Source organism: Phyllobates terribilis, unplaced genomic scaffold (assembly GCF_046119375.1).
Source record: "Phyllobates terribilis strain yellow unplaced genomic scaffold, ASM4611937v1 Scaffold_7__3_contigs__length_470593459, whole genome shotgun sequence".
In the NCBI taxonomy this organism is placed as follows: domain Eukaryota; kingdom Metazoa; phylum Chordata; class Amphibia; order Anura; family Dendrobatidae; genus Phyllobates; species Phyllobates terribilis.
Genome location: NW_027362767.1, coordinates 15,406,821 through 15,434,661, shown reverse-complemented (window position 1 = coordinate 15,434,661; position 27,841 = coordinate 15,406,821). Strand labels below are relative to the sequence as shown.

The 27,841-nt window shown below is 46.0% G+C and overlaps 1 protein-coding gene across 8 annotated transcripts in view; it reads right to left on the bottom strand.

The window, feature by feature from the left end:
* Positions 1-453: 453 nt before the first annotated feature.
* ENTPD5 (ectonucleoside triphosphate diphosphohydrolase 5 (inactive)) overlaps positions 454-27,841 on the bottom strand; it is a 48,711-nt gene continuing 21,323 nt past the window's right edge. For 2 of the 8 annotated variants that reach the window (XM_073638186.1, XM_073638187.1), the window contains exons 6-14: positions 19,574-19,609; positions 19,025-19,107; positions 18,871-18,950; positions 18,697-18,758; positions 13,692-13,793; positions 12,348-12,488; positions 12,220-12,276; positions 1,274-1,389; positions 455-1,195 (exon numbers count right to left, since the gene is read on the bottom strand). In XM_073638186.1, coding sequence (XP_073494287.1) covers positions 854-1,195; positions 1,274-1,389; positions 12,220-12,276; positions 12,348-12,488; positions 13,692-13,793; positions 18,697-18,758; positions 18,871-18,950; positions 19,025-19,107; positions 19,574-19,609 — 1,019 coding nt within the window. In that variant the 3' untranslated portion in view covers positions 455-853. Of the gene's footprint in view, positions 1,200-1,273; positions 1,390-12,219; positions 12,277-12,347; positions 12,489-13,691; positions 13,794-18,696; positions 18,759-18,870; positions 18,951-19,024; positions 19,108-19,573; positions 19,610-27,841 lie in introns of all 8 variants that reach the window. The other 6 variants (XM_073638185.1, XM_073638189.1, XM_073638188.1 and 3 more) reach the window with 6 other exon arrangements.

Below are 27,841 nucleotides of genomic sequence, written 5' to 3'. Positions count from 1 at the left end.
CCGTAACAGTTCTGAGGAGGAATCTCATCACATCTTTAACCCGGCTAAGATTGTTGAAGCGACTCCTGTTCTTGTAAGAGATGTCCCTCTGGATATAACCTTGGCCTCAACTAGGAGGAGGAGAATCCTGTCCAGAAAACATGAATCGAAACCGGCCCAGGATGTTCGGGAAATCGTGGCTACCTGTCTACAGTACGCTAGTATTTGCCAGTCCTCTTGGAACAAACCTTAGGGAGGGGCATAACGGGGGGTACTGTCATGGTGGTAAATCGCATGCCTCTTCAGTGCCACCCTACTCACCATAGTCACATGCAGCTTCTCCTTGTGTCAGGCTGGCTCGTTGAGTTTTGCCTCTTGCAGCACTGTTAGCTCCTCCCACCACTCTTGGCCCCTGAACGCTGGTTCCTAGTCAGTTTCTTCTGCTAGTGTCCAGTTAGTGCATGTGTGTTTTGTTTCTCCCATTGATGTTCCAGCTACCCGTATGCCCGTCCTGCCTGACCATCATCCACCAGCGTTATATTCATCCTCCAGCATCATCCTCCAGGCTGGCAAACTCCTCTTCCTTCACTAGTCCTCCAGGCTGGCACACTCTTCTTTCACTAGTCCTCCAGGCTGGCACATTCTTCTTTCACTAGTCCTCCAGGCTCGCACACTCTTCTTTCACTAGTCCACCAAGCTGGCGCATTCTTCTTTCCCTAGTCCTCCAGGCTGGCGCATTCTTCTTTCCCTAGTCCTCCAGGCTGGTGCATTCTTCTTTCACTAGTTCTCCAGGCTGACACACTCCTTCTTTCACTAGTCCTCCAGGCTGACGCACTCCTTTTTTCCCTAGTCCTCCAGGCTGGTAACCTTTTCTTCAAATGCTGCCTTCGTGTTTATATAAAAAAAAATTACCACATTCAAATTGTGTTTTAAACTTCCAACAACTAATAATTATATATATATTTATTTTAATCTGAAAACAACATTGTGAAGAAGCAGTGATGTGAGAACTGGCACGTGTGTGCGCTATGCTTCTTAGCAATGGATGGACCGCACCAGCCATTGCACTTGGGGTTTTCCTTGAAAACATTTTCCCATCTTTTCCATGTAACGTGGTAATTTTGAAGTCTCCATCATCCTGACTGTAGAAGAGGCTGCATCTCCTGTAAGATGGCGCCCAACGTCCAGCTCGTCTCAATATCTTGCACTTTTTTGGCTAACTAGAAAATAAACATTTAGTGGGTTTTCAAAATACGGTCAGGAAAAGCTTCCCCCGTGCCTGTGCACCTCATACCTGCAGGGTTGTGTCTTCCTGAAAACCAAATCCTTCCCTGAGCAGAGCAGTGATGTAGGCAAGATCCATACAGAGGAATGGGCTCTGTGACGTGAAACGATCCAAATGATCACACACTGCAGGAACAAAAGATGGTTTTACCCAGGGCAACAATCTGACAGTTCGCACATCTCCACATCCATTGTCTTATGTGTTACATGGGAAGAGGTCACTGAAAAACCGGATCAATATACAAAACAGAACAAGCTGCGGCACCGGGACGGACAGAGCCCATGAAAGCCGCAGGACAAGTGTCACCAGGATACCGCGATAGAGAGGGGCCAGAAGATGGCGGCGTCTGCTTACATGAACTGCTTCACTATCCTAGGACAAGTGTCACCAAGATACCGCGATAGAGAGGGGCCAGAAGATGGCGGCGTCTGCTTACATGAACTGCTTCACTGTCCTAGGACAAGTGTCACCAGGATACCACGATAGAGAGGGGCCAGAAGATGGCGGCGTCTGGTTGCATGAACTGCTTCACTGTCCTAGGACAAGTGTCACCAGGATACCGCGATAGAGAGGGGCCAGAAGATGGCGGCGTCTGGTTGCATGAACTGCTTCACTGTCCTAGGACAAGTGTCACCAGGATACCACGATAGAGAGGGGCCAGAAGATGGCGGCGTCTGGTTCCATGAACTGCTTCACTATCCTAGGACAAGTGTCACCAGGATACCGCGATAGAGAGGGGCCAGAAGATGGCGGCATCTGGTTCCATGAACTGCTTCACTATCCTATTAAACAGATTGCTGCGTGGAGTTGGTTTGCGTGTTTTTCCTTATCCTCTCACATTTGGTTCCCCTCCCCCTCTGTTTCCCACTCTGTTGTTTTGTGAGTATATTTGTATGACTGTAGTTTTCTTTTATCCCTGTCTGTTAACCCTGTCTCTCTGGTTTCAGCACTTTGTAAATAATATTTTTTGGCGTCTGGCAGGTAGATTTGTGGTAGTCTATCTGGATAACATACTGATTTTTTTCACCGGACGGACGTTGAGTCGAGTCACATCAGGTACATGTCAGCAGTTCTTATACATTTGTCTGGTTTGACGTATAATTTATTGTCCCTGAGTATTTGTGCTTTTGGTTCAGGAGATTCCCTTTCTGGGATATTTCTTTTGCATGGATCCGGCGAAACTCCGGGTGGTACTGAATTGGGATCGTCCTGAAGACTTACAAAGGTTTTTAGTGTTCGCCAATTATTATTACCGTAAGTTCATCAAGAACTTTTCGGTAGTGGCCAAACCACTGACGGATAAGACCCGGAAAGGGACGGACTTTTCTAAATGGTCCAGTCCGGCCAGTGAGGCATTTGCTACTTTAAAGAGATGTGTTGCTTCTACGCCGATTCTTATACAGCCTGACATCAATCAGCCATTCATTGTAGAGGTTGAAGCATCAGAGGTGGGGTTGTGGCAGTATTCTCACAGGGTTCATCTACAAGTAAATGGAGTGCATATTTCTCAAAAAAAAAAACTGTCGTCCGCTGAGAAAAAATATAACATTGGTAATAGGTAACTTTTGGCAATAAAGTGGGCCTTTGAGGAGTGGCATCATTTTTTGGAAGGGGCAGTTCATCCGGTCATGGTAATCATCAAATCCTAAAAATATTTTGTATTTGGAATCTGCCAAACATTTTGACATCTAGACGGGCAAGATGGTCATTGTTATTTACTAGATTAAACTTTTTTGTGACTTAAAGGCCAGTGGATAAGAACGTTAAGGAGGATGCTAGATCTCGTTTTCTGGGGGATGAAAGTAATTCGGAGCCGATTCCTGTATTACAGAAGGGTGTAGTTATTGCTACTATATGTTCTAGTCTGGAGAAGGAGGTCGTAGAGGCTCAGGGGACAACCCTGCTGCCTATGCTTCAGGTAAACTGTTTGTCCCTGTAAACCTCTTTCTTAAAATGTTGAGTGACCATCCTGATTTGGTCCTGGCTGGACATTCTGGTAGTAAAGCCACAATAGATCTTCTTACTTGTTGTTTTTGGTGGTCTAGGGTGCATCAGGGTGTTCGGGAATATGTAGCTACCTGCAGTACTTGTGCGCGCTCTAAGACCCCACATACTTTTCCGTCCGTGCTCTTCAACTTTTGGCGATTCCCTGTAGACTATGGACTCACTTATCTGTAGATTTCATTGCTGATCTACCGGTATCAGCAGGGAACACTGTAATATTGGTGGTGGGTAGATTCAGCAAGATCTCATTTCATTGTTCTACCTCCTGTTAGAACTCTCCTGTTAGGTTTTTTCTATTATGCTGGTCACATGACCTTTTTGCCTATTTAATCCTGCTCCGCCCTTCTGGCCATGCTGGACTTCATTGTAATTTCTACTCTTAAGCTAGCCAGGTGCTTTGTAACCTTTCTCAGTCAGTTTAGCTTGGTCTTTTGACCTCTATGTTCTATGTTGTTTGTCTTTTTACTGCTACAATTTCAGCTAGGAGGTGTCCATCTTTCTCCCAGTCCCTAGTTCTTGTAGGGATCCCTCCCTCACATCTATAGGTCTTCGTTCAGACTAGCTGAGGACTTTAGCGGGTCTGATCGCAGGATCAGGTTCCCCGTTACATCGTAGGGATCTAGCTTAGTTCTACTGTAGGGACAGATCTCCTGTCTTTCCTTAGTGCTTGTAGCCTATCATAACAGTAAGTCCAGCCCAAATATATCTCTAAGGAAAGACCTCCAGTTTCCATCATGTTGTCGGTTCAGGATTTGGCTCAACGCCTGCAGGGACTCTCTCTGGAGATGGCCGAGCTCCAACAACACGTGAGTAGCTGTTCTGGAGCGCATTTTGTGGAACCAAAGGTACGATTGCCTGATTTATTTTTTGGTGAACAACAAGATTTTTTTTCCTTTAAAAATGCTTGTTTATTGTATTTTTGTTTGAGACCCAGATCCTTTGGTGATGAATCACAGCGCATAGGGTTCATAATGTCACTTTTGCGCAAAGAACCTCAGGGATGGGCCTTTTCTCTCCAACCTAGTGATCCGTGCTTTAGATCAGTGGATAGTTTTTTTTCTGCTTTGGGGTTGTTGTATGATGATCCTGATCGTGTCTCATCAGCTGAGACGGAATTGAGACTTTTGAGGCTGGGATTAGGTAATGTGGAAAATTATTGTACTCCCGTCGCTTGTCTGCTCAGGTGGGGTGGAACGATTCAGCTCTGAAAAGTTTGTTTCTTGCTGGGCTAGGTGAAAGGGTTAAGGATCTGCTTATTGCTTATCCTACACCTGGAAACTTGCAGGAGGCAATGCAATTAGCTATACGGGTGGACAGGAGACTGCGTGCAAGGGTTAATGAGAGTAAATCCTCTGCCATGTCAGCTCCTAGTCTGGAGAGGGTCTGTACTGACATTGGAGAGCCGATGGAGATTGGGGCGATGTCACCCCGCTCTCAGGAAAAAGACCGCAGGTTTTCTGAAGGTTTGTGCTTTTATTGCGGAAAATCTGACCATTTCATTAAGAACTGTGTGCTTCGTATGAACAAAGAAAAAAAAAAAAGGTCAGTTACGCCCGTATAGCCTGTTTAAACACTAAGGGGTTATTTCTTTCTGCTACTAGTGCAGCTCAGGAAGAATTAATTGAATTTCGGGTATTTGTGGATTGTGGTTCTACTCTGAATGTGATTGATGAGGGATTCTTGGAAAAACTTAAATTAAAACCCAAACCTTTGTCATCCCCTATTGCCGTGGTTTCTGTCGATGGCTCTCCCTTGAAATGTGTTACTCACAAGGTTTATGAATTTCCCCTCACTATTAATGGTATTCACCAAGAAAATTTGGATTTGGTAGTATTAAATAATTTGCCTTCTCCAGTAATTTTGGGGTTACCCTGGTTAAAATTGCACAATCCTGTACTGGATTGGTCTACTAATGAAATTAAGTCCTGGAGCCCTAAATGTTATGACAAGTGTTGTAACGGGCGCATTGCTGCTGTGGAAAAAGGGGAATTACCTGTACCTATTCAGGATTTTTGGAAATTTTTTTCTGAGGAGGAGTCGCAAATTTTGCCTCCCAATAGAGACTATGATTGTACCATTGAATTTGTCCCTGGAGCGACTCTTCCTAAAAGTCGTTTATTTAATCTTACTATTCCTGAGAGAAAGGCTTTGGAGGAATACATACAGACAAGTTTGGCCGCCGGTCACATTAGGCCCTCTAAGTCACCTGTGGCTGTTGGATTTTTTTTTGTTAAAAAAAAGGACTGCGGTTTACGTCCTTGTCTGGACTTTCGCGAGATTAATAAAATTACTGTACGCAATCCTTACCCACTGCCATTGATTCCTGATTTGTTTAACCAGTTAGTGGGGGCCAAGTGGTTCTCTAAAATTGATCTCCGGGGGGCATACAATTTGTTGCGCATGAAGGAGGGTGATGAATGGAAGACTGCTTTTAACACTCCTGTGGGTCATTTTGAGAATCTGGTTATGCCTTTCGGTCTTACCAATGCTCCAGCATTTTTTCAGAATCTTATTAATGACATCCTTAGACCTTTAATCGGCAGAAGTGTGGTTGTGTATTTGGATGACATTCTGATTTATTCGCCTGATCTGGAGTCTCATTGGCGGAGCGTACGTGAGGTTTTACAGTTATTAATGGACAATTCGCTTTTTGCTAAGCTGGAGAAATGTGAGTTCGCTGTACAGAGAATTAGTTTTTTGGGTTACATTATCTCCAGTGAAGGTTTTGAGATGGACCCGGTGAAAGTTCAAGCTGTGCAGGAATGGCCTAGGCCTATTGGTTTGAAATCGATACAGAGGTTTTGGGGTTTCGCCAATTATTACAGAAAATTAAACATTTTTCTATTATTGTTAAACCACTGACCGATCTCACCAGGAAAGGTGCTGATGCGGTTCAGTGGACTACTGAGGCCATTGAAGCTTTTGTGTATCTCAAGGAGAGGTTCAGCTCTGCCCCCATCCTTATGCAGCCTGATGTTACTAAGCCGTTTTTGGTTGAAGTTGATGCTTCTTCTGTGGGGGTCGGTGCGGTGTTGTCTTAGGAAAACAAGGATGGAGTACATCCCTGTGCCTTTTTTTCAAAAAAATTTTCTGAGACTGAACTTAATTACGATATTGGTAATCGGGAATTGCTGGCGATTAAACTCGCATTTGAACACTGGCGTCATCTCTTGGAAGGTGCTGAATTTCCCATTCAGGTTTTCACTGATCATAAAAATCTGATCTATCTTGATGCTGCCAAGCGCTTGAATGCCCGTCAGGCTAGGTGGGCACTTTTTTTTTCGCGGTTTAATTTTTCCGTTACTTACATCCCGGGTACCAAGAATGTTAAAGCTGATGCGTTGTCTCGCAGCTTTTCTCCCATGGTCGGTGCTGAGGAGGAGGAGAGCATTTTACAAGAAGGTGTTGTGATTGCTACATTGGACTCCGTTTTGGAAGATGAGATTCTTAAAGCTCAGGAGAATGCCCCATCTAACACTCCCCATGGGAGGTTGTTTGTGCCTAGGACCTTTAGGAGAGATTTGTTTGTTGAGTGTCATGAGTCTCGGTTGGCAGGTCATCCAGGAATTTCTGAGACCAAGAGACTTGTGGGTTGCAGTTTTTGGTGGCCTGGATGGCAGAAGGAAGTCATTAAGTGGGTGCGTCAATGTACTGTGTGTGCTAGATCTAAGTCTTCTCATACTCCTGCTGCGGGGTTGCTTTGCCCTCTGGAGGTTCCTAGTGCACCTTGGACACATCTGGCTATGGACTTTATTACTGACCTTCCCTCCTCTGAGGGTTTCACGGTCATCTGGGTGGTCGTGGACTGTTTTAGCAAGATGTGTCACTTGGTTCCCTTCATCAAACTGCCCTGCGCTAAGACACTCGCTAAGGCCTTTGTCAAGGAAATTGTCAGACTCCATGGTGTTCCTACTGACATTGTTTCTGATAGGGGACCTCAGTTCGTGGCTTGTTTTTGGTGTGCCTTTTGTGACAGGTTGGGAGTTCATTTGTCGTTTTCATCTGGATATCATCCTGAGTCTAATGGCCAGACAGAAAGGAAGAATCAGGATGTTGAGCAGTTCTTGCGTTGTTTTGTGGCAGACAATCAAGAGGGGTGGTCTGAGTTTCTGCCGCTTGCTGAATTTGCGCTTAACAACCATACATCCTCTTCTGCTGGGTGTTCGCCTTTTTTTTGTTGTTCTGGGAGACATCCGTCTTTTGGGTCATTCTCCAAATTGGTATCGGCTGTGCCTGAGGAGGAGAGTTTTTCCGGTGATTTGGAGAGAGTTTGGATGGATGTGCATGGTAATCTTCAGGAGGCTAACAAAAAATCTAAGAGGTACTTTGACAGGAAACATCAAGAGGTTTTGTTTGCTGTTGGTGACATGGTTTGGTTGTCCTCTAAGAATCTGCGGTTGAGGATTCCTTCTAAAAAATTGGGTCCCAAGTTTGTTGGGCCCTTTAAGGTGCTTCAGGTAGTTAACCAATCTGCTGTTAGGTTGGAGGTTCCTACCTCCTGGAAGATTAATCCGGCGTTTCATGTTTCTCTATTGAAAAAAGCTGATGTATCAGATAGAGACGCCACTGCCACTGTTCCTCCGGTGGTGGAGGACGGGGAATATCAAATTTACCGCATCCTTAATTCTACACGGTATAGGGGGAGTTTGCAGTATCTCGTCGCTTGGAAGGGTTTCGGTCCTGAGGATAACTCATGGGTGAGGGCGGATGATGTTTCTGCTTCCAGACTTGTCGTGGCGTTTCACAGGAGGTTTCCTGATAGGCCTGGGCCTGGGGGATCCGGAGGATCCTCATAGAAGAGGGGGTACTGTTAGAACTCTCCTGTTAGGTTTTTTCTATTTTGCTGGTCACATGACCTTTTTTGCCTATTTAATCCTGCTCCGCCCTTCTGGCCATGCTGGACTTCATTGTAATTTCTACTCTTAAGCTAGCCAGGTGCTTTGTAACCTTTCTCAGTCAGTTTAGCTAGGTCTTTTGACCTCTATGTTCTTTGTTGTGTGTTTGTCTTTAACTGCTACAATTTCTGCTAGGAGGTGTCCATCTTTCTCCCAGTCCCTAGTTCTTGTAGGGATCCCTCCCTCACATCTATAGGTCTTCGTACAGACTAGCTGAGGACTTTAGCGGGTCTGATCGCAGGATCAGGTTCCCCGTTACATCGTAGGGATCTAGCTTAGTTCTATTGTAGGGACAGATCTCCTGTCTTTCCTTAGTGCTTGTAGCCTATCATAACACCTGCTTTAGCAAATGCCAAGACATTGGCGCAAATTTTTATTAAAGAGATTGTGAAATTACATGACATTCCATCTGATATTGTTTCCGACTGAGGGGTTCAATTTATTTCCAAATTTTGGAAAGCGTTTTGTGTTTGCTTAGGGATTCATCTTTCATTTTCAGCTGCCGTCAAATGGGCAAAAAATCTTGAAACATATCTTAGGTGCTTTGTGTCCGAGAATCAGGAGTATTGGGTTTCTTATTTACCTATAGCTGCGTTCACTATGAATAACTGTTGTCATGAATCTAATGGCAAGTCCCTGTTCTTCGGATCATAAGGTTTTCATTCCCAGTTTTGCTCCTTCAATAGGAATCGTTCTTCAGGAATACCTGAGGAGGAACGGTTTTCTTCATCCATTACAGTGATATGAAAAAGTTTGGGCACCCCTATTAATCTTAAGCTTAATGTTTTATAAAAATTGGTGTTTTTGCAACAGCTCTTTCAGTTTGATATATGTAATAACTGTTGGACACAGTAATGTTTCTGCCTTGAAATGAGGTTTATTGTACTAACAGAAAATGTGCAATCTGCATTCAAACAAAATTTGACAGGTGAATAAGTATGGGCACCTCACCAGAAAAGTGACATTAATATTTAGTAGATCCTCCTTTTGCAAAAATAACAGCCTCTAGTCGCTTCCTGTAGCTTTTAATGAGTTCCTGGATCCTGGATGAAGGTATTTTTGACTATTCCTCTTTACAAAACAATTCCAGTTCAGTTAAGTTTGATGGTCGCCGAGCATGGACAGCCCTCTTCAAATGATTCCACAGATGTTCAATGATATTCAGGTCTGGGGACTGGGATGGCCATTCCAGAACATTGTAATTGTTCCTCTGCATGAATGCCTGAGTAGATTTGGAGCGGTGTTTTGGATCATTGTCTTGCTGAAAGATCTATCCCCTGCGTAACTTCAACTTTATCACTGATTCTTGAACATTATGGTCAAGAATCTGCTGATACTGAGTGGAATCCATGCGTCCCTCAACTTTAACAAGATTCCCGGTCCCGGCATTGGCCACACAGCCCCAAAGCATGATGGAACCTCCACCAAATTTTACTGTGGGTAGCAAGTGTTTTTCTTGGAATGCTTTGTTTTTTTGACGCCATGCATAACACCTTTTTGAATGACCAAACCACTCAATTTTGGTTTCATCAGTCCACAGGACCTTCTTCCAAAAAGAAATTGGCTCCTCCAAATGTGCTTTTGCATACCTCAGCCGACTCTATTTGTGGCGTGCTTGCAGAAACGGCTTCTTTCGCATCACTCTCCCATACAGCTTCTCCTTGTGCAAAGTGCGTTGTATAGTTGACCGATGCACAGTGACACCATCTGCAGCAAGTTGATGCTGCATCTCTCTGGAGGTGGTCTGAGGATTGTCCTTGACTGATCTCACCATTCTTCTTCTCTGCCTTTCTGATGTTTTTCTTGGCCTGCCACTTCTGGCCTTAACAAGAACTGTCCCTGTGTTCTTCCATTTCCTTACTATGTTCCTCACAGTGGAAACTGACTGGTTAAATCTCTGAGACAGCTTTTTGTATCCTTCCCTTGAACAACTATGTTGAATCATCTTTGTTTTCAGATCATTTGACAGTTGTTTTGAGGAGCCCATGATGCCACTCTTCAGAGGAGATTCAAACAGGTGAACATCTTGCAAGTGGCCACTTTAAGTAGCTTTTCTCATGATTGCATACACCTGGCTATGAAGTTCAAAGCTCAATGAGGTTACAAAACCAAAAAAAGTGCTTTAGTAAGTCAGTAAAAAGTAGGTAGGAGTATTTAAAACAAGAAAATGATAAGGGTGCCCATACTTATGCACCTGTCAAATTTTGTTTGAATGCAGATTGCACATTTTCTGTTAGTACAATAAACCTCATTTCAAGGCAGAAACATTACTGTGTCCAACAGTTATTACATAGATCAAACTGAAATAGCTGTTGCAAAAACACCAATTTTAAGAAAACATTAAGCTTAAGATTAATAGGGGTGCCCAAACTTTTTCATATAACTGTATATCAGTGTGGCAAGGGGTTCTTAATAATTTGAGAAAGATGTGGTCCAAGTATAAGACTATGGCTGATTGGAGACGCTTGGTGGGTCTGGATCTATGTGTTGGTGATTTAGTATGGTTATCCTCAAAGAACATTAAGTTAAAGGTTCCTTCTTGGAAACTGGAATCCAGGTTCATCAGCCCTTATATCGTTGCCGTAGTTAATCCTGTAGCATTTTGCCTTGATTTGCCACCCACTTTTAAAGATTCATAATGTGTTTCACCGATCACTTCTCAAAAAATATATTGATTCCTCACAACCATCTTTATCATCATCACCTTCCCCAGTCATTGCTGATGGGAATCTGGAATTCCAGATAATGAAGATTATAGATTCTCACTTGGTACACCAGTCTCTTCAATATTTGGCTCATTGGAATGGTTAAGGTCCAGAGGAGAGAATGTGGGCACCAGCATCTGACGTTCATGCGATCAGGTTGGTCCGGTTTTTCACGCTTCACATCCAGATAAACCTTGTTCTGAGGTTCCAGAGGGCCCTATTAGGAAGGGGGTTACTGTCATGGGGATACCGCGAAAGAGAGGGGCCAGAAGATCGTAGCGTCTCGTTACACTAACCCCTGCATTTATTAGAACTGCTTCACCATCCTTTTAAACAGTGTAGGTTTCCTTGCTGTCATGGCAAGGGTTAATCAGTTTAGTTGATCTCCTGTAGCTCTCCATCCTGAATTGTCTCAGCTTTTCAGTGTTGGCCACTTCCTGCTGGTATATATGCTCGCCACTGGCACTTGGGAGTTGCCAGTGATAGTTCTACTTCCTGGTTTGGTGGTGATGGAAAAAGTTCAGTTTTAAAGTTGGTGGTTGGAAAGTTTTTCTGGAGATTGCTGCGTGGAGTTGGTTTGCGTGTTTTTCCTTATCCTCTCACATTTGGTTTCCCCTTTCTATACCTCCTGTTTTCCACGCTGTTGTTTTGAGAGTATATTTGTCCGATTGTAGTTTTCTTTTATCCGTCTCTTACCCCTGTCTCTCAGATTAGTGTTTTCCTATACACTTCGGCCCCTCACCTCCCTAGATGGAGGAGGGATCAGATAAGGGTAAGTTAGGTACATAGATAGGTATGAGAACCAGGCGTCTACACCTTCAGGAGGGACAGGGATAGACTAGGCGACCCTAGTTCTAGGGATCGGGTAGGTGCCCACAGTCCTGTGACAACAAGCTGAGGCATTTTGACAGCACAGTTCTGTGTAGAACCCATGGCAGTCACAGGGCAGGTTGTGGCACCATGACAGAAAGAATCGATTGAAGTCACTAAACAGGCTGGGGCCCCAGGACAGACCACAATCGGGGCAACACAGGACAAGTAGCGAAACCAGGACAGACAGAATACAGAGCAATCATTGGACAGGCTGAAGCACCAGGATGGATAAACAGAACCTGGGGCAGCACAGGGCAGACTGAGACACCATGATTGACAGAGAGAAGCTATGGTATCACAGAAAAAAGCAGTGGCACCATGATGGACAGACAGAACCAGTGGAAGTTGGAGAGGTTGAGGCCCCAGGACAGACAGACCGAGCTTGTGGAAGTCCCAGGACAAGCTGTGGCACCAGGATGAACAAACAGAACCTACGGAAGTCAAAGGACAAGCTGCGATACTAGGACAGAATATTTACCTTCTTGGGCTTTTACAGCAAAGTCCCTGACTTTAAGCTCTCCTCCATCCTCGTGCTCTAAAAGGGAGAAGTCAAATGTTCAACATCTTCAGATGCATAAACCCACACAAACCAGTGGGCCATCTTACCAATTAGACTGGTGTCCACCGCCCGGTCATAGTAATAGGAGAAGGCATAAAAGCGTCTGCTTTGGATCTCATCAACATGGTGAAACTTCCCCTGTAGAATATGCTGAACCTCTGAGTAACAGGAATCAAACCCTACAACTCCTGGACAGCAGGGGACAAAGACACATTGATGAGAAGTCAGCAGTTTTACAGTGTGTGGAGCTGTTTTTAATAATCTATGTTATATAAACACAGGAATGCAATATAGCAGCCTTCATTTGTACCTGATATTACGAGCAATGGCACTAGTTTGTTTTGTGGTATACACCAAATACATCTCCAGAATCCCATTTACCCATCAGGACTAAAGATTGTTCTTTTCACTTATGTTCAGGGCTTTGGCCACATTGTTTCCAAGTGTACTGAAAAGATTTGTCATTTACAGTGCAAAGGTGTAGACCGTGTACCGGGGACGTCTCTCGCAGAATACAGCGGGCCAAGGACAAAGAATACTAACAGACAATTTGTTGGGGAACACGTTTTTTACTAAGAACAGGAACTGGGTTGCCCCGGCAATGCAAGAACGGAACACAAATAAACTTCACACACACCTAGCTCAAGACAGCTAGGACCCCTAAGACTAAGTGAGCATTCCATGTGTGGATACTGTAATGCCACCATCAGTCCCCAATGTGATCTTTTGACCTCCGTCTGGCCAGCATGCACCTGCATACATATGTACAGGAAAGCTCAGCAGCCTGTGCCACATGCACTATTTGTATTTTTCTAGACTTACATTAGGTCCCTGTGGTGGATAGATGTTGATGCATCCGCTGTGATTGGCTTCTTGTAGGCACGCATTTGACAGTGGCCATAAACACCTTGGAAATATTGGGCCTGATTCATAATTTACGATTTTTATAAGTCGCTGTTCTTTTTAGTGTTGTGGATTCATTGTCGTTTTTTGTGTCAAATTCACAAAAATGGTGCACAGAGTCCATGAACTTTTTTTAACAAGGTTTTTATGATTTTAGTTTTCTTTAACCAGTTTTGCGACTTTTTAAAGCAAAAAATTGCATGTTGCGCTGAAATATTGCAAAAATTGCACCAAAGTTTGTAACGGGGATAAAACCACTTATGGGGAGCTGAAGGTACATTTGCAAATTAAGTCAAGAGTTTTCAAAAAGTTGCAAAAGGATGAATTGGGAGAAAACATCTGGAAACCCTAAACTCTGACTTTAAGCAAACAAAGGCACAAAACACTGACAACTCGACCAAAACAGGCGCAAATGCAATGATGAATCGAGCCCATGGTGTAATATGTAGAGCTCTCTGGACCAGCTTGTATCAGCTTCCTCCACTTACCATCAGACTGCCCTGCGTATCTGTAGGTGACACCAGCGAATGTCCATTCTGCATCCAAATCTGGTTGGAAACAGTGACTCCGAAATATCTGTTTTTGCTGAGCTGAAAGTCAGACATATTTTTTACATTTTCACGAGGCTCTGTTAGTGGCATTCCTTTTTATTCAGACATTTTTTATGTGTATTTTTAAGTCCAGTAGAGAATTCATTGGGAAAAGACATTTAAAATGGCACAGAATCCTGCATTTTCAAAAAAATGTCTGAGGCTATGTGCACTCGCAGCGTTTTTGATGCGTTTTGCAACCTGATTTGCTGTGCACATGATGCGGAAATTTCCGCTCAGGATTACCATTGCGGAAAAAAACGCAGCATGTCCATTGTGCGCGTATTTCCACCGCGAATTTGCGCCCATTAACTTGAATTGAACCGCAGCAAATCCGCAGGTATAATATCTATACCTGCAGATTTGCTGTGTTTCAACTAGAGCCAATTGGCGCGAATTTGCAGTGGAAACGCGCTGCGTGTGGTACCCGGGTCGGCAGAGGAGAAATACTACTACTGATAACAGCGAGAGTGGTGCGACTGGGGAGACCAGTAGTCTCCTCAGCCGAGCTGGCATGCCAACGGTTAAAAAAAGTAAAAAATAAAAACACTATACTCACCCTGTCCAACGCCCACCGGTGTCCTCCTGGTCCTCGGTCCCTGGCGATGTCTTCAGGCCGGCGGTACACTGCTGGGAGTGTGCTCGCTCCCAGCACTGTACTGCACTGCCAGGACCTGCGGTCACATGAGCGATCAGCTGATCGCTCAGGTGACCTCACCGTGGGAACATTCTGAAGAATGTTCCCACCAGTACTGGTGGTGATCTCACCGGGGCTGATCACCTGATCTTCAGCTGATGAACCACAGTGACCTCACTCCAGCAGCAATGTATACTGACAGGAGTGATTTTACACCCCTGTCAGTATACATTGCTGATGTCACTGCTGTAGAAGTGACACGGATCGCCGAAGGACAATCGATGGCGGTAATCGTGGACTGCGTCGTGACGGTGGACGGATGAGGGATATAGTTGTTTGTTATTTTACGTTTTTTTCAGAAGATCGAGGGATTTGGGGACTGAGAAAATAATAAAAACACACGATTCTAAAAAAAAATTTTATTTCACTGAAATACTTTATTCTGGCCGTGTATTTATTGAAAAGGCGGCAATAACTTTACTACGCGGTTAGTAATGGGGGCATCTTATAGATGCCCTCCATTACTAGCCTGGGCTTCACGTCAGCCGCCATTACAAGGCTGATGTGAACCCCAACCCCATTACCCCATTCGCCACCGCTACAAGGCAGTGGGAAGAGTGGAGGCTAAGCGCCAGATTTGGCGCATCCTTTAGATGCGCCATTTCTGGGACTGCTGAGAGGTGATATTAATAGCCGCAGAGGGGGCTAGTATTCATGGCCCCTTCCATGGCTATTAATATCAGCCCGCAGCTGTCTGTTTAGCCTTTTCTGGTTAGATTTTATAGGGGTACCGAACGTCAATTTTTTTCTGGGGTCCCCCTGTAATCTAGCCAGTAAAGGCTAAGCAAATAGCTGTGGGCTGTTATTAATAGCCAGGAAACATTGTTGGCCAATGGCCCCTTCCCCGGCTACTAATATCAGCCCCCAGTGGTCAGCTTTCCCTCTGCTGGTTATAAAAATCACGCGGGAGCCCACAACATTTTTTTTTTTTATTTTAGTCTCTGTGCCCACGATGCGGATATAGCAGCACTTTGGACGCATATTTTTTGCTGCGTCCACAACATTGCATTCTATTGAACGCAGGTAAATCCACATGTTTTAACTGAACCATGCGTATTTACTGCATTCAATACATTTTAGTTGTCAAATTTCTGTTGTGGAGACTACCGACTCCACAAGAGAATTTGACATGCTGCGGTCCTGAAAGACGTGCCGCATGTCAGTGTCCATGGATGACTCGCAGCCTCTGATGCACGCATAGTGGACATGGGATTTCTAGAGATTCCATCCACTATGCTGTAACACAGCGGCTCCTGACCGTGGCCACATACCCAAACTCACCCGGAGCATGTCAATTTCTGTAGCGGATACGCTAGTCTCCGCTGCAGATTTTGACCGATTGAAGTGTCATTATATGTGGTGGATTCACATATACTGACAACAAAAGTGTGGCATTAGAACACCACCTTTTTGGACGCAGCGAAAATATGCTGCATCCAAAGCGCTGAGTGCTGTTCGTGGGGACATATTGGCTAATAAAACAGCTGTGAGCTGTTAATAATAGCCAGGGACCATATTTGCCTAATGGCACCGTCCTAGGCTAAAAATAGCAGCTCACAGCTGCCCCAGAAATGACAAGAATGGAAATGCTAATGAGATTGGGTGTATTGGATCAGCTGACACCTAGCTCTTTTTTGTTTGCTGATGACAAGGTGTCAATCAGACCCTTTCATCACCAAACCTAATTAAAGTAAAGTAAAGTGTAATGCACACACCCTGACTGGCGTGTGCGTGTATATGCAGTGATTCCACTGGACCGTACCAGAGAGTGAATACCTGGAGGGGCGTAACTAAGTATCCACCCGATCCGACCAAGGTCGCACGACGGCATACGACGCCAGTGCACCAAGGAGGAACCGAGCAGAGGGACCAGGTGCTACTCCAGGTCAGACCCCGGACACGGCTGTTGACCCACACCGTGGAATACTGGAACAGGCAGGTTAGGCTGGCACCCAGACTGGTGGGTATAGGCAGACACGGCTGGTATACAGATGGGTGGATGCTGGTAAGCACGACTGGTATGCAGGCAGGAAGGTACGACAGGTTGGAGCACAGAGAGGATAGGACCCAGTACAGACTGGGACTCAGGAACAGAACCGCAGATGCCTTGGACAAACACAGCAGAGTGAGGCCGCCCAGAGCGGTGAGCAAGAGCAGGGCAAGACGAGGCCACCTGGAGCGGTGAACAAGAGTGGAGCAGGACGAGACTGCCGGAGCAGTGAGCAAAGGGTCAGAGCAGAGCGAGACTGCCGGAGCAGCGAGTAAAGGGTCAGAGCAGAGTGAGACTGCCGGAGCAGCGAGCAAAGGGTCAGAGCAGAGCGAGACTGCCGGAGCAGCGAGCAAAGGGTCAGAGCAGAGCGAGACTGCCGGAGCAGCGAGCAAAGGGTCAGAGCAGAGCGAGACTGCCGGAGCAGCGAGCAAAGGGTCAGAGCAGAGCGAGACTGCCGGAGCAGCGAGCAAAGGGTCAGAGTAGAGCGAGGCTGCCGGAGCAGCGAGCAGAGCAGAAACCGCAGGAGCGGTGAGCAAGGCAGAGCGGAAATCGCAGGAGCGGTGAGCGAGGCAGAGCAGAGCGGAAACCGCAGGAGCGGTGAGTGAGGCAGAGCAGAGCGGAAATCGCAGGAGCGGTGAGCAAGGCAGAGCAGAGTAGAAACCGCAGGAGCGGTGAGCAAGGCAGAGCAGGCTAGAACCGCCGGAGCGGTGAGCAAGGCAGAGCAGGCTAGAACCGCTGGAGCGGTGAGCAAGGCTGAGCAGGCTAGAATCGCCGGAGCGGTGAGCAAGGCAGAGCAGGCAAGATCCGCCGGAGCGGTGAGCAAGGCAGAGCAGGTAAGAACCGCCGGAGCGGTGAGCAAGGCAGAGCAGGCAAGAACCGCCGGAGCGGTGAGCAAGGCAGAGCAGAGGGGACAGGGCTCTGTTCACACGGAACAGACCGGAAGGGAAAGGCAGAACCAGATACACACAAGATACTTGCAAAGAAGTAGCGAGTGGACTCTAAACTCACAAACGGAAGTACAGCGACAACGAGTAGGAGTTAGGTGCAGGTTCAGACTCTGCAGAAATGGGAAGGTACGGACATAGAGAAAAACAGGAGACGGGTTAGGAGACAGTTCAGACAGGAACTGTTACTGCAACAAATACAGGAACGAGCCAAGGTAAAGCCAAGTGCTGGTTCAGACAATGCAGGAGAAAGGGAAGGTACGGACATAGAGAGAAACGGGAAGCAGGTAGGAGACAGTTCAGACAGGAACTGTACTGCAACAAATACAGGAACGAGTCTGGGTATGCGACCCCCAGAGGGCGGGACGAACAGGCTAAGAGCGTGTTCACACGGGCCTGGAATTACAGCCTCCAGGAAAGGCAGAAAGACAGCGGGCTAGAGTGCACAGACAGGACACAGTTCAGACACGGGAACTGATACCGCAAGGCAGGAAACATAGACAGGACCTGGCACCTCAGTGACAAGAAGCCAACTGACAGAACAAGATGCTCAGGCATGGATTCCATGGAGGAGCTGGTTTAAATGCCAGGTGACAGACAGCAATAGGCTGAGGACGCATTAGGGGTGTGTCTGCAGCAGCTACAAGAAACAGGAAGTTCGGCGGGCGTCGCCCTAAGCAGCCAGAGCAGAGCAAAGCAGATAGTATGGAAAGAAGCCTGAGTGGCAGTCTGGGCTGGAAATCAAGTGCGCGCTCTTGCACAGTGGGAGATGGACCACTATGCAAGGACGCCGCCAGGTATGTTACATAAAGTTAAATAAACACACAGACACAGAGTAAACACTTTATTTGAAATACCACAGATAAATTATTTAATCATTTAAATTAACCAATATACTCACCCCAGCTCTGAAGGTAATCCAAGGGTTTAAGAATGTCCCACCAAATAACTTTATTTAACTCCAAAAAGCATTTATTGATGTACAAACAGGCTGCAAAAAACGCTTTAAAAAAAACGCATCAAAAACGTACAGTGTTTCCGCAGCATTTTTCCTTCCAAGGAGATGAGAAGTGCTCAGGAAATTCTTTAAATCCTGGACGTGCGCACATAGCCTGACTCGAAATCCACAGCCTGTGAATTAAATAACTAAAAATACGGTACATGTAGTTCGCTTTAAGTCTCCCTAATGTTTAACAAAAAAAAAGTGGATGTACATATTGAACCTTCAATTTCCCGCAGGAGCTATTTCTGGCTTTTGTGCCCCATCCTTACCTGCAGACACAGACGCTCCAAGCACAGCAAGACGAGCCGCCTTCAGACCAAGACCCAGATAACTGGAGAACAGACAGGAGCTGTCACATAAACAGTAACACACAGGTCCCGAAAAACCTGTACCCCTAAGAATCTGCTCTATGTACAAACCCTAATGCTGGTTACATGTCTGACCTGTGCGTGTACAGGCGATATGTGCTGTTAAACAACTCAAACGAAGTCAGAAAGTCAGCCGGAGTCTGATCCAGTGTGGCCTGAAAATACAAAAGACAAAATGGTGACAAATGATTCCATCAAAGGCATTGATGAAGTAAAAGATGGCACTTACCTTAGCCAAAGGTACGAAAGTTATCTGTGTGGAGCCTCCACCCAAATCCAGGGTCCCCACACTATGATCCCCATGTAGCTGACCTGAAAAGATTATTTACAATGTATATGGGACCTGAGAACTAAGATAAATTCATTCACTGATTGTACCTCAGAGCTAGTAACCACATACGCCCCCTATCTGTACCACAGAGCTACGGCAACGCATTTGTTCTATTGCATCCCCTGAGATACATTTTTAACTACTCGTTGCTGCTGCAGTAGCTGAGCTACAGGGCATACATACTTTTGGCCCTACCACAAAGTTATGAAGAACTCATTAATCCAGCTATACTCCCCGACAGTACCGCAGAGCTATGAGAATATATTAATTCCCCTGAATGTACCCCAATGTCAGGATGAATACACTCCTCCAACAGTACCACAGCGCTATGAGAATACCCATGTCCCCGACTGTACAGTGTACTCAGTGTTAGGATGACGCTACAATGCTAGGGATTCCACCATAGCTACCAGTGTTTTGGTCCCCAGTTAATACATTAGGAGATACCTGTCAGATAGTTGACTGTGATCCAGGCCAAAACTCCTATAGAAAGAATTGACAGCATCAGATATCTGGAGACTCAGGTGTAAGTCACATTCTCATATCTTGTCAGCTTATCTTTCCAACTACACCTTACCTCAATTTAAAAAATCTGTATCTGTCAGGAGCTGGAGGGAAAGAGAAATATTGTGCAACTGTCTAGCTCAGACCTGCGCAAAGTGCGGTCCGTGGCCCACTTTGGCTGTTTTGGGGCAGACCAGAACAGACAAAAGGCTCAGTGCAGTGGCACCCAATGCCATGCGGCTGCCCCTCACCCAGCATCTCGCTTTCACTGATATCTTCATCCTCAGGACGTAGATACCAGTGAACACAATGACGGAACAGGACCAATCACCTCTGTCAGGGATTCCAAACAGGGATGACACCGGGGAGATCACGCAATATCTCACCATGCCATCACGCTGTCAGTATTTCGTCCAGAATCACGAGCACACGATCCAGACTACTCACTCCTTGGGCATCGGTAAGCGACCAGTGAGCATATGTTGTCACACCTCTGGGTTCCAACGCATGGAATCCATGTTTACGCCCTCCGTACAGTCACTGTCAGCTTCACGATAGCCCGATTATTAATATTATTCGCTGCCACCACCGGCCGAGTTTGAAATATAATACAGGCCTGGCCGGACGCCTGCGTTTTGGTAGCATATATGACTTCGGGGGATGGCACGATTGCAGGACAAAAGAAACAGAACTATTAAATTATATATTTAATCCAAAAGGGAGGTAGTGTTTAGGAAAAATATATACAAGGATTTTACAAAGGAGACATTAAAATACATAAGCAGTTACATAAAATAAACAGGATAAAAGAAGACAACTTACACTATATAGTTTGCAGGGACGAATCAGCATAGGTAGAGAAGGGGCTCCCCAGTTGATTTGAGCGTTATTGAACGTGACCCATTGCTTATAATCCTATACCCCCCTGGCAATGAGTGAGTCTGTACTGTCCATTAGTTCTCTTATACCTAAGGGGAGATCTGGCCACACGCCCCCTGTGGTGACATCATGTGGGCCGGTCTTTATTAAAAACGCTAACTTCTGCAATAACTCATTGCTCGTTGATCGCAGAATCTTGCAAATTACGCCATTTTTTCCCTTATAATTTTAGCTTTATTTAGAGACCACACATCGCATAGCTGCAGTCTGCTATTCTGGGGTTTTTGCGCTACAGCTCTTGGTAGCGTTTTTCAGTGCCAGAAAAATATCTCTATCATTCCCTAGTTGATTCTATCTCTAAAGAAATAGGTCCCGTTATTGTCGGACGCATGGACCTTACAATATTTCACATTTCGTTTCGGAGTCAGCGTGTCTGCAAATTTTCCTTCGAGGCTCAGGAAGCAACCTCACGGTTACACGCAAATTAGTGCAAGCCTGCGTTTTAATTATCTCCTGCGTTTTTCAGGGACAAGATGCTTGCTTACTAATGAAGTTATAACACTCCTTGCCTGGCATTTGTTTGTGTAAGCTATTTCTCAGGCATGTGTTAATTGGGGCTTTTGTGCTGAGCAAAAGGGGAAGAATGGTCAATATCTAGGTCAGGGAAATATGGAAGAACATTTTCAATATTCCTCTATACTTCCCTGACAAGCTCCTTATTCCATCATTGAGTCTGTGCATCTGAGACCGCAGCAGGCACAATGATGTCACAACATTGCGCCGGCAGTGCCTCAGTACATAGTGCAGACAGGAGCTACGGCGAAACAGGATGAGGTGAGTAGTTTTATAATACTGTGTAAGGGGGCTTTGTGGGGACATCATTCTGAGAGGGTGGCTGTGTGGGGACATAAAACTGTGTAAGGGGGCTGTCTCGGGGCATAATACTGTGTAAGAGGGCCATGTCGGAGCATACTACTGTGTAAGGGGGCAGTGTCACGACATAATAATATGTAAGGGGCTGTGTGAAGACATAATACTGTGCAAGGGGGCTGTGTGGGGACATAAAACTGTGTAAGGGGGCTGTGTTGGAGCATAATACTGTGTAAAGGGGCTGTGTCGGGGCATAATACTGTGTAAGAGGGCTGTGACGAGGCATACTACTGTGTAAGGGCTGTGTGAGGACATAATACTGTGTAAGGACATAATACTGTTTAAGGGGGCTGTGTGAGTAGATAATAATGTGTCAGGCTATGTGCACACGATGCGTTTTTACTGCGTTTCTGCGGCATTTTTTCCACCGCGAAAACGCAGCAAAAATGCTTGTTAATAGGTCTGCCAGCTATAGCAATGCTAATCCTGATGTGCTGTGCACATGATGCGAATATTTCCGCTCAGGATTACCATTGCGGAAAAAAACGCAGCATGTCCATTGTTCGGGCGTTTCCGTCGCAAATTCACGCCCATTGACTATTATTAAACCGTATCTAATCTGCAGGTATAATATTTATGTCTGTGTGTTTATTTAACTCTTTACTTTAATTAGGTTTGGTGATGAAAGGGTCTGATAGACACTTGTCATCACCAAACAAAAGAGCTAGGTGTCAGCTAATCCCATTCACCCAATCTCATTAGCATTTCTATTCATGTAATTTATGCGGCAGCTGTGAGAGGCAATTTTTAGCCTAGGAAGGTGCCATTTGCAAACATGGTCCCTGGCTATTATTAACAGCTCACAGCTGTTTCTTTAGCCGCTATGTCCCAACGAACAGCACCCATCAGCGCTTTGGAAGCAGCGTATTTTTGCTGCATCCAAAACGCGGTGTTCTAATGCCGCACTTTTGTTGTCGGTACATATGAATCCACCGCATATAATGACACTTCAATCGGTCAAAATCTGCAGCAGAGACTAGAGTGTTCGCTACAGAAATTGACATGCTGCGGGTGAGTTTGGGTATGTGGCCACATTCAGGAGCCGCTGCTGGTTTGACGCTGCGTGTTTATACAGCGTCAAACCCGCAGTGTCCAGATGCTACAGCATAGTGGATGGGATCTATAGAAATCCCATGTCCACTATGCCTGTATCAGAGGCTGCGAATCACCCGTGGACTCTGACATACGGTCTTTCAGGACCGCAGCATGTCAAATTCTCAGCTAGACTCCGCAACAGAAATTTGACCACTAGAATGTATTGAATGCGGTAAATACGCATGGCTCAGTGAACACTTGTGGATTTACCTGCGTTCAATAGAATGCAACGTTTTGGACGCCACAATAAATATGCATCCAAAGCGCTGCTACATCCAGATCGTGGGCACAGAGCTTAAAATTTAAAAAAAAAATGGCGTTGGCTTCCGCATTATTTTTATAACCAGCAGAGGTAAAGCCGACTGCTGGGGGCTGATATTAGTAGCCGGGGAAGGGGCCATTAACCAACAATGTTCCCTGGCTGTTAATATCAGCCCACAGCTATTTGCTTAGCCTTTACTGGCTAGATTACAGGGGGACCCCAGAAAAAAATTGACATGGGGTCTCCCTACATAATCTAACCATAAAAGGCTAAACAGACAGCTGCGGGCTGATATTAATAGCCATGGAAGGGGCCATGAATACTAGCCCCCTCCGCGGCTATTAATATCACCTCTCAGCAGTCCCAGAAATGGCACACCTCAGCAGTCCCAGAAATGGCACATCTTAAGGATGCGCCAAATCTGGCGCTTAGCCTCAGCTCTTCCCACTGCCCTGTAGCGGTGTGAGTGGGGTAATGGGGATGGGGTTCACGTCAGCCTTGTATTGGCGGCTGACATGAAGCCCAGCTTAGAAATGGAGGGCATCTATAAGATGCCCCCATTACCAACCGTGTAGTAAAGGTATCGCCGCCTTTTCAAGAAATACACGGTCAGAATAAAGTATTTTAATGAAATAAAAAACACAGTTTTAAAAAATATATATTTTCTCAGTCCCCGAATCCCTCGATCTTCTGAAAAAAAACATAAAATAACAAACAACTATATCCCTCACCTGTCCACCGTCACGACGTAGTCCACGATTACCGCCAACGAGTGTCCCTCGGCGATCCGTGTCACTTCTACAGGAGTGACATCAGCAATCACTGATATCACTGCTGTAGAAGACAGCAATGTATACTGACAGGAGTGTAAAATTACTCCTGTCAGTATACATTGCTGCTGGAGTGAGGTCACTGGGGTTCATCAGCTGAGGATCAGCTGATCAGCCCCAGTGAGCTCACCACCAGCCACCAGTACTGGTGGGAACGTGATCGCTCACGTGACCGCAGGTCCTGGCAGCGCAGTACAATGCTGGGAGCGAGCGCGCTCCTGGCAGCGCAGTACACTGCTGGGAGCGAGCGCGCGCCCAGCAGTGTACCGCCGGCCTGAAGACATCGCCAGGGACCAGGAGGCCACCGGGGGGCGCCAGACAGGTGAGTTTTCTTTTTTTCTTCTTTTTTTAAGCGCGGGCACGCCGGCTCTGCTGAGGAGACTACTGCTCCCCCCAACTGCGCCGCTTTCGCTGTTATCAGCGGGAGCGGCGGTCGGATGAGAGGAGTAGTCCTCCTCTGCCGACCCAGGTACCACCCGCAGCCCGTTTCCGCCACAAATTTGCGTCCATTGGCTTTAATTGAAACACAGCAAATCCGCAGGTATAGATATTATACCTGCAGATTTGCTGCGGTTCAATTAAGTCAATGGGCGCAAATTTGCGGCAGAAATGCACGCACAATGGACATGCTGCCTTTTGCAATGGTAATCCTGAGCGGAAATTTCCGCATCATGTGCACAGCACATCAGGATTACCATTGCAATACCTGGCAGACGGATTATATAGCGTTTTCGCTGCGAAAAAACGCAGCGAAAACGCATCAAAAACCCTATGTGTACACATAAAACTGTAAGGGGGCTGTGTCGGGACATAATACTGTGTAAGGGGGCTGTGTTAGGGCATAATACTGTGCAAGGGAGCTGTGTGGGAACATCGTGTTGGACCCTGGTGGTCCCTTCCAACTCTAACATTCTATGATAATACTGTGTAAGGGGGCTGTGTGGGGACATAATACGTGTAAGGGGGCTGTGTGGGAACAATGTCTTGTCCACACACAGCCCCCACTTTAATTAAAGAAAAACAAATGTTTTTGCAGTTCAGCAAGCAGGATAAGGCACAATACCCAAAGACACTGAAGAGAGTTCTCTGCTTAGAAAAGTCTGGAATTTAACTTTTTGCCTATGATGGAGAAAGCTGTGTGGTGCAAACCTAATACTTACAATCATCCCAATCACCATTCCCAATATGTGGCAGGTTGGACGACTGAAGGAAAAAATGGATGGCAATTCTGGAGGAAAAACTGTTGACAGAGTTTGGTGAGTGGTAGAGAGGTTGACCTTCCAGCAGAACAATGACCCTATACATCTTGTTAAAGCTCTACTGAAGGGGGTAAGCAGAAATATGGAAATGTTTAGTCAAAGCCCAGAGCTACATACAACAATTTTCACAAGAAAATTGCTCTACAACGCAACCAGCTAACTAGAAAGAGTTGAAGAATTTTACCTGGAAAGTATGCAAAAATCCAATGGACATAGCCCAAGAGGCTGATATCTAACAGGGACACGACGTATCCCAAGAGGCTGATGCCTAGCAGGAACGTGACCCACCCAGAGAAGCTGATGCATAGCAGGGACAGGACATATCCGGAGAGGCTGATGCCTAGCAGGGATGTGACCCACCCCAAGAGACTGATACCTAGCAGGGACGGGAGCCACATCGAGAAGCTGATGCCTTGCAGGGACAGGACGTACCCCCAGAGACTGATGCCTAGCAGGGACAGGTCATACTCCAAGAAGCTGATGCCTAACAGGGACGTGACCCACCCCGAGAAACTGATGCCTAGCAGGGACAGAACGTACCCAAAAAGGCTGATGCATTGCAGGGTCAGGACATACCCCAAGAAGCTGATGCCTAACAGGGACGTGACTTACCCCAAGAAACTGATGCCTAGCAGGGACAGGACGTACCCTGAGAAGCTGATATCTTGTCCCTGCTAGACATACTCTGAGAAGCTGATGCCTATCAGGGACAGGACATACTCTAAGAAGCTGATGCCTAGCAGGAACAGGACATACTCCGAGAAGCTGATGCCTAGCAGAGACAGGAGATACCCCAAAAAGCTTATGTCTAACAGGGACAGGACGTACCCCGAGTAGCTGATGCCTAGCAGGGACAGTGGTAGACATCGCCCTCTAGGGTATTACTCTGTAACCCTAGATCCAGTCATTATGGGGTCTCCTACTTGTGTTAGAGCTTTGGCTGCTGCTTCAGAACTTGTTAAAAAGACAGAGGACATAGTGTTAGGAAGCCCCCTCACACTTCAATTTCCTCATGCTGTATCTGAAATACTTCCACATGCTCAGACCCGCCTCATCAAGGTTGACAAAATATGAAGTCTCACTCCTTACACCCCACCATATAACTATCAAACGCTGTAATGTGCTAAATCCAGCTACACTACTACCAGTGGATTTAGAAAAGGGAGGAAAGTATCAGGATGGGGAAGAGGGAGAGACCATGAGCCAAGAAATGAGCCAAGACATGAGCCAAGATCTGCCCCTATTTTTCAGATTAGCAGATGAGGAAGCTCAGTTTGATATGGCACATGAACATGATTGTCAGGTATTGATGGAAGCTGAAATAAAGGGCTTGGCAAATATTACTGATGTACCACTCACTAACCCCTCTGCTGAGTATTTTGGAGATGGTTCCAGAGCTTGGGACAGTGAACAAGGACGATTCATCACCGGGTATGCAGTAGTCCACAATGGTAAGGCAGTGATAGAAGAACCACTCCCCTCCAGCTGCTCTGCGCAAGAGGCAGAGATTAAAGCACTCGCTGCAGCGTGTAATCTGGGAAAAGGTGAAGAAATTAATGTATTTTCTGACTCGCAATATGCTTATGGTGTTGCACATGATTTTGGCGCCATTTGTCAAAGCCATAATTTCTTGACCTCTGCTGGCAAACCTATAAGGAATGCGCAAGCGGTAGAGCAGCTACTCACAGCACTCACCCTTCCCCGAAGGGTAGCCATAGTCAAAGTGTCAGCACACACTCAGGAACAAACTCCCCTTGCAGTAGGGAATGCCTTGGCCGACCAGACGGCTAAGGAAGCAGCACGATTACCTCTGACAGAGATACTGGCTATAGCAGGTGTGGGAACCCCAGGAGACTCAGAGTCAGGGAGTGCAGGAAGCCCCCTTTCAAATAAGGAGACATCCCCTGCACTGGCCCCAGTGGCTGTGGACCTCGAACTACTGCAGGTCTTCCAGACCCAGTCTCCCCTCCACGAGCAGAATGCATGGGTCAAAGCGGAGCCTTACAGTCAGTATTAGGGGTATGGCAGGTAAACAAACATATTTGCCTTCCACGCTGCCTGTTCCCCATGATGGCTGCCCTTGCACATTCTCCGGTGCATAACTCAAAGGGTGTTATATGTGCAGTGGTGCTACAAAACTGGTGTGCCCCAGGGTTCCCGAATACGGCTGCAAAGTATGTTCAAGAATGTCTAGTTTGTGCAAAAGATAATCCTGGTAGGCCTATTCGAGTCCCACGGAAATGCACACCAAAACCAGATTACCCATTTCAGAGACTGCAGGTGGACTACATACATCTACCTAAGGTGGGTAATCATGAATACGCCCTGGTATGCATTGACCTTTTCTCTGGGTGGCCAGAAGTTGGGCAGTGACTAAAGCAAACACAAAAACTACTCCTAAAAAATTGATCAGTGAGGTGGTTTGTAGATATGGGGTGCCCGAAACTATAGAAAGTGACAGAGGAACCCACTTTACTGGGGAACTAATGAAACAAATCATGGTCTCTTTTGGGATATAACAGGATTTCCATGTTCCCTATCATCCACAAAGTAGTGGGAAGGTGGAACACCTCAATGGTACCTTGAAACTAAAAATCCAAAAGTGCATGGAAGAAACACACTAGTCCTGGGTAGATTGTATTCCCATAGCATTGTATTCAGTGAGGACAGCCCCAAGGGGGAGGGAGAAGCTGTCCCCATATGAAATACTGTTTGGTAGTGTCCCTAAGACAGGGTTGTATTTGCCAGAGCACCTACAGGCCTCCTATGGTTCTCTCACTGAATATGTTCTGGAGTTGCATAAACATTTGACTGTTACTCATAATCGTGTTCTTTCCTCTATCCCAGACCCCAATTGCCTCAGCGGCACTCACACTTTGGTACCAGGAAACTGGGTCCTGGTAAAGAGACATATGAGGAGACCACTGGAGCCCAGATACAGTGAACCATTCCAAGT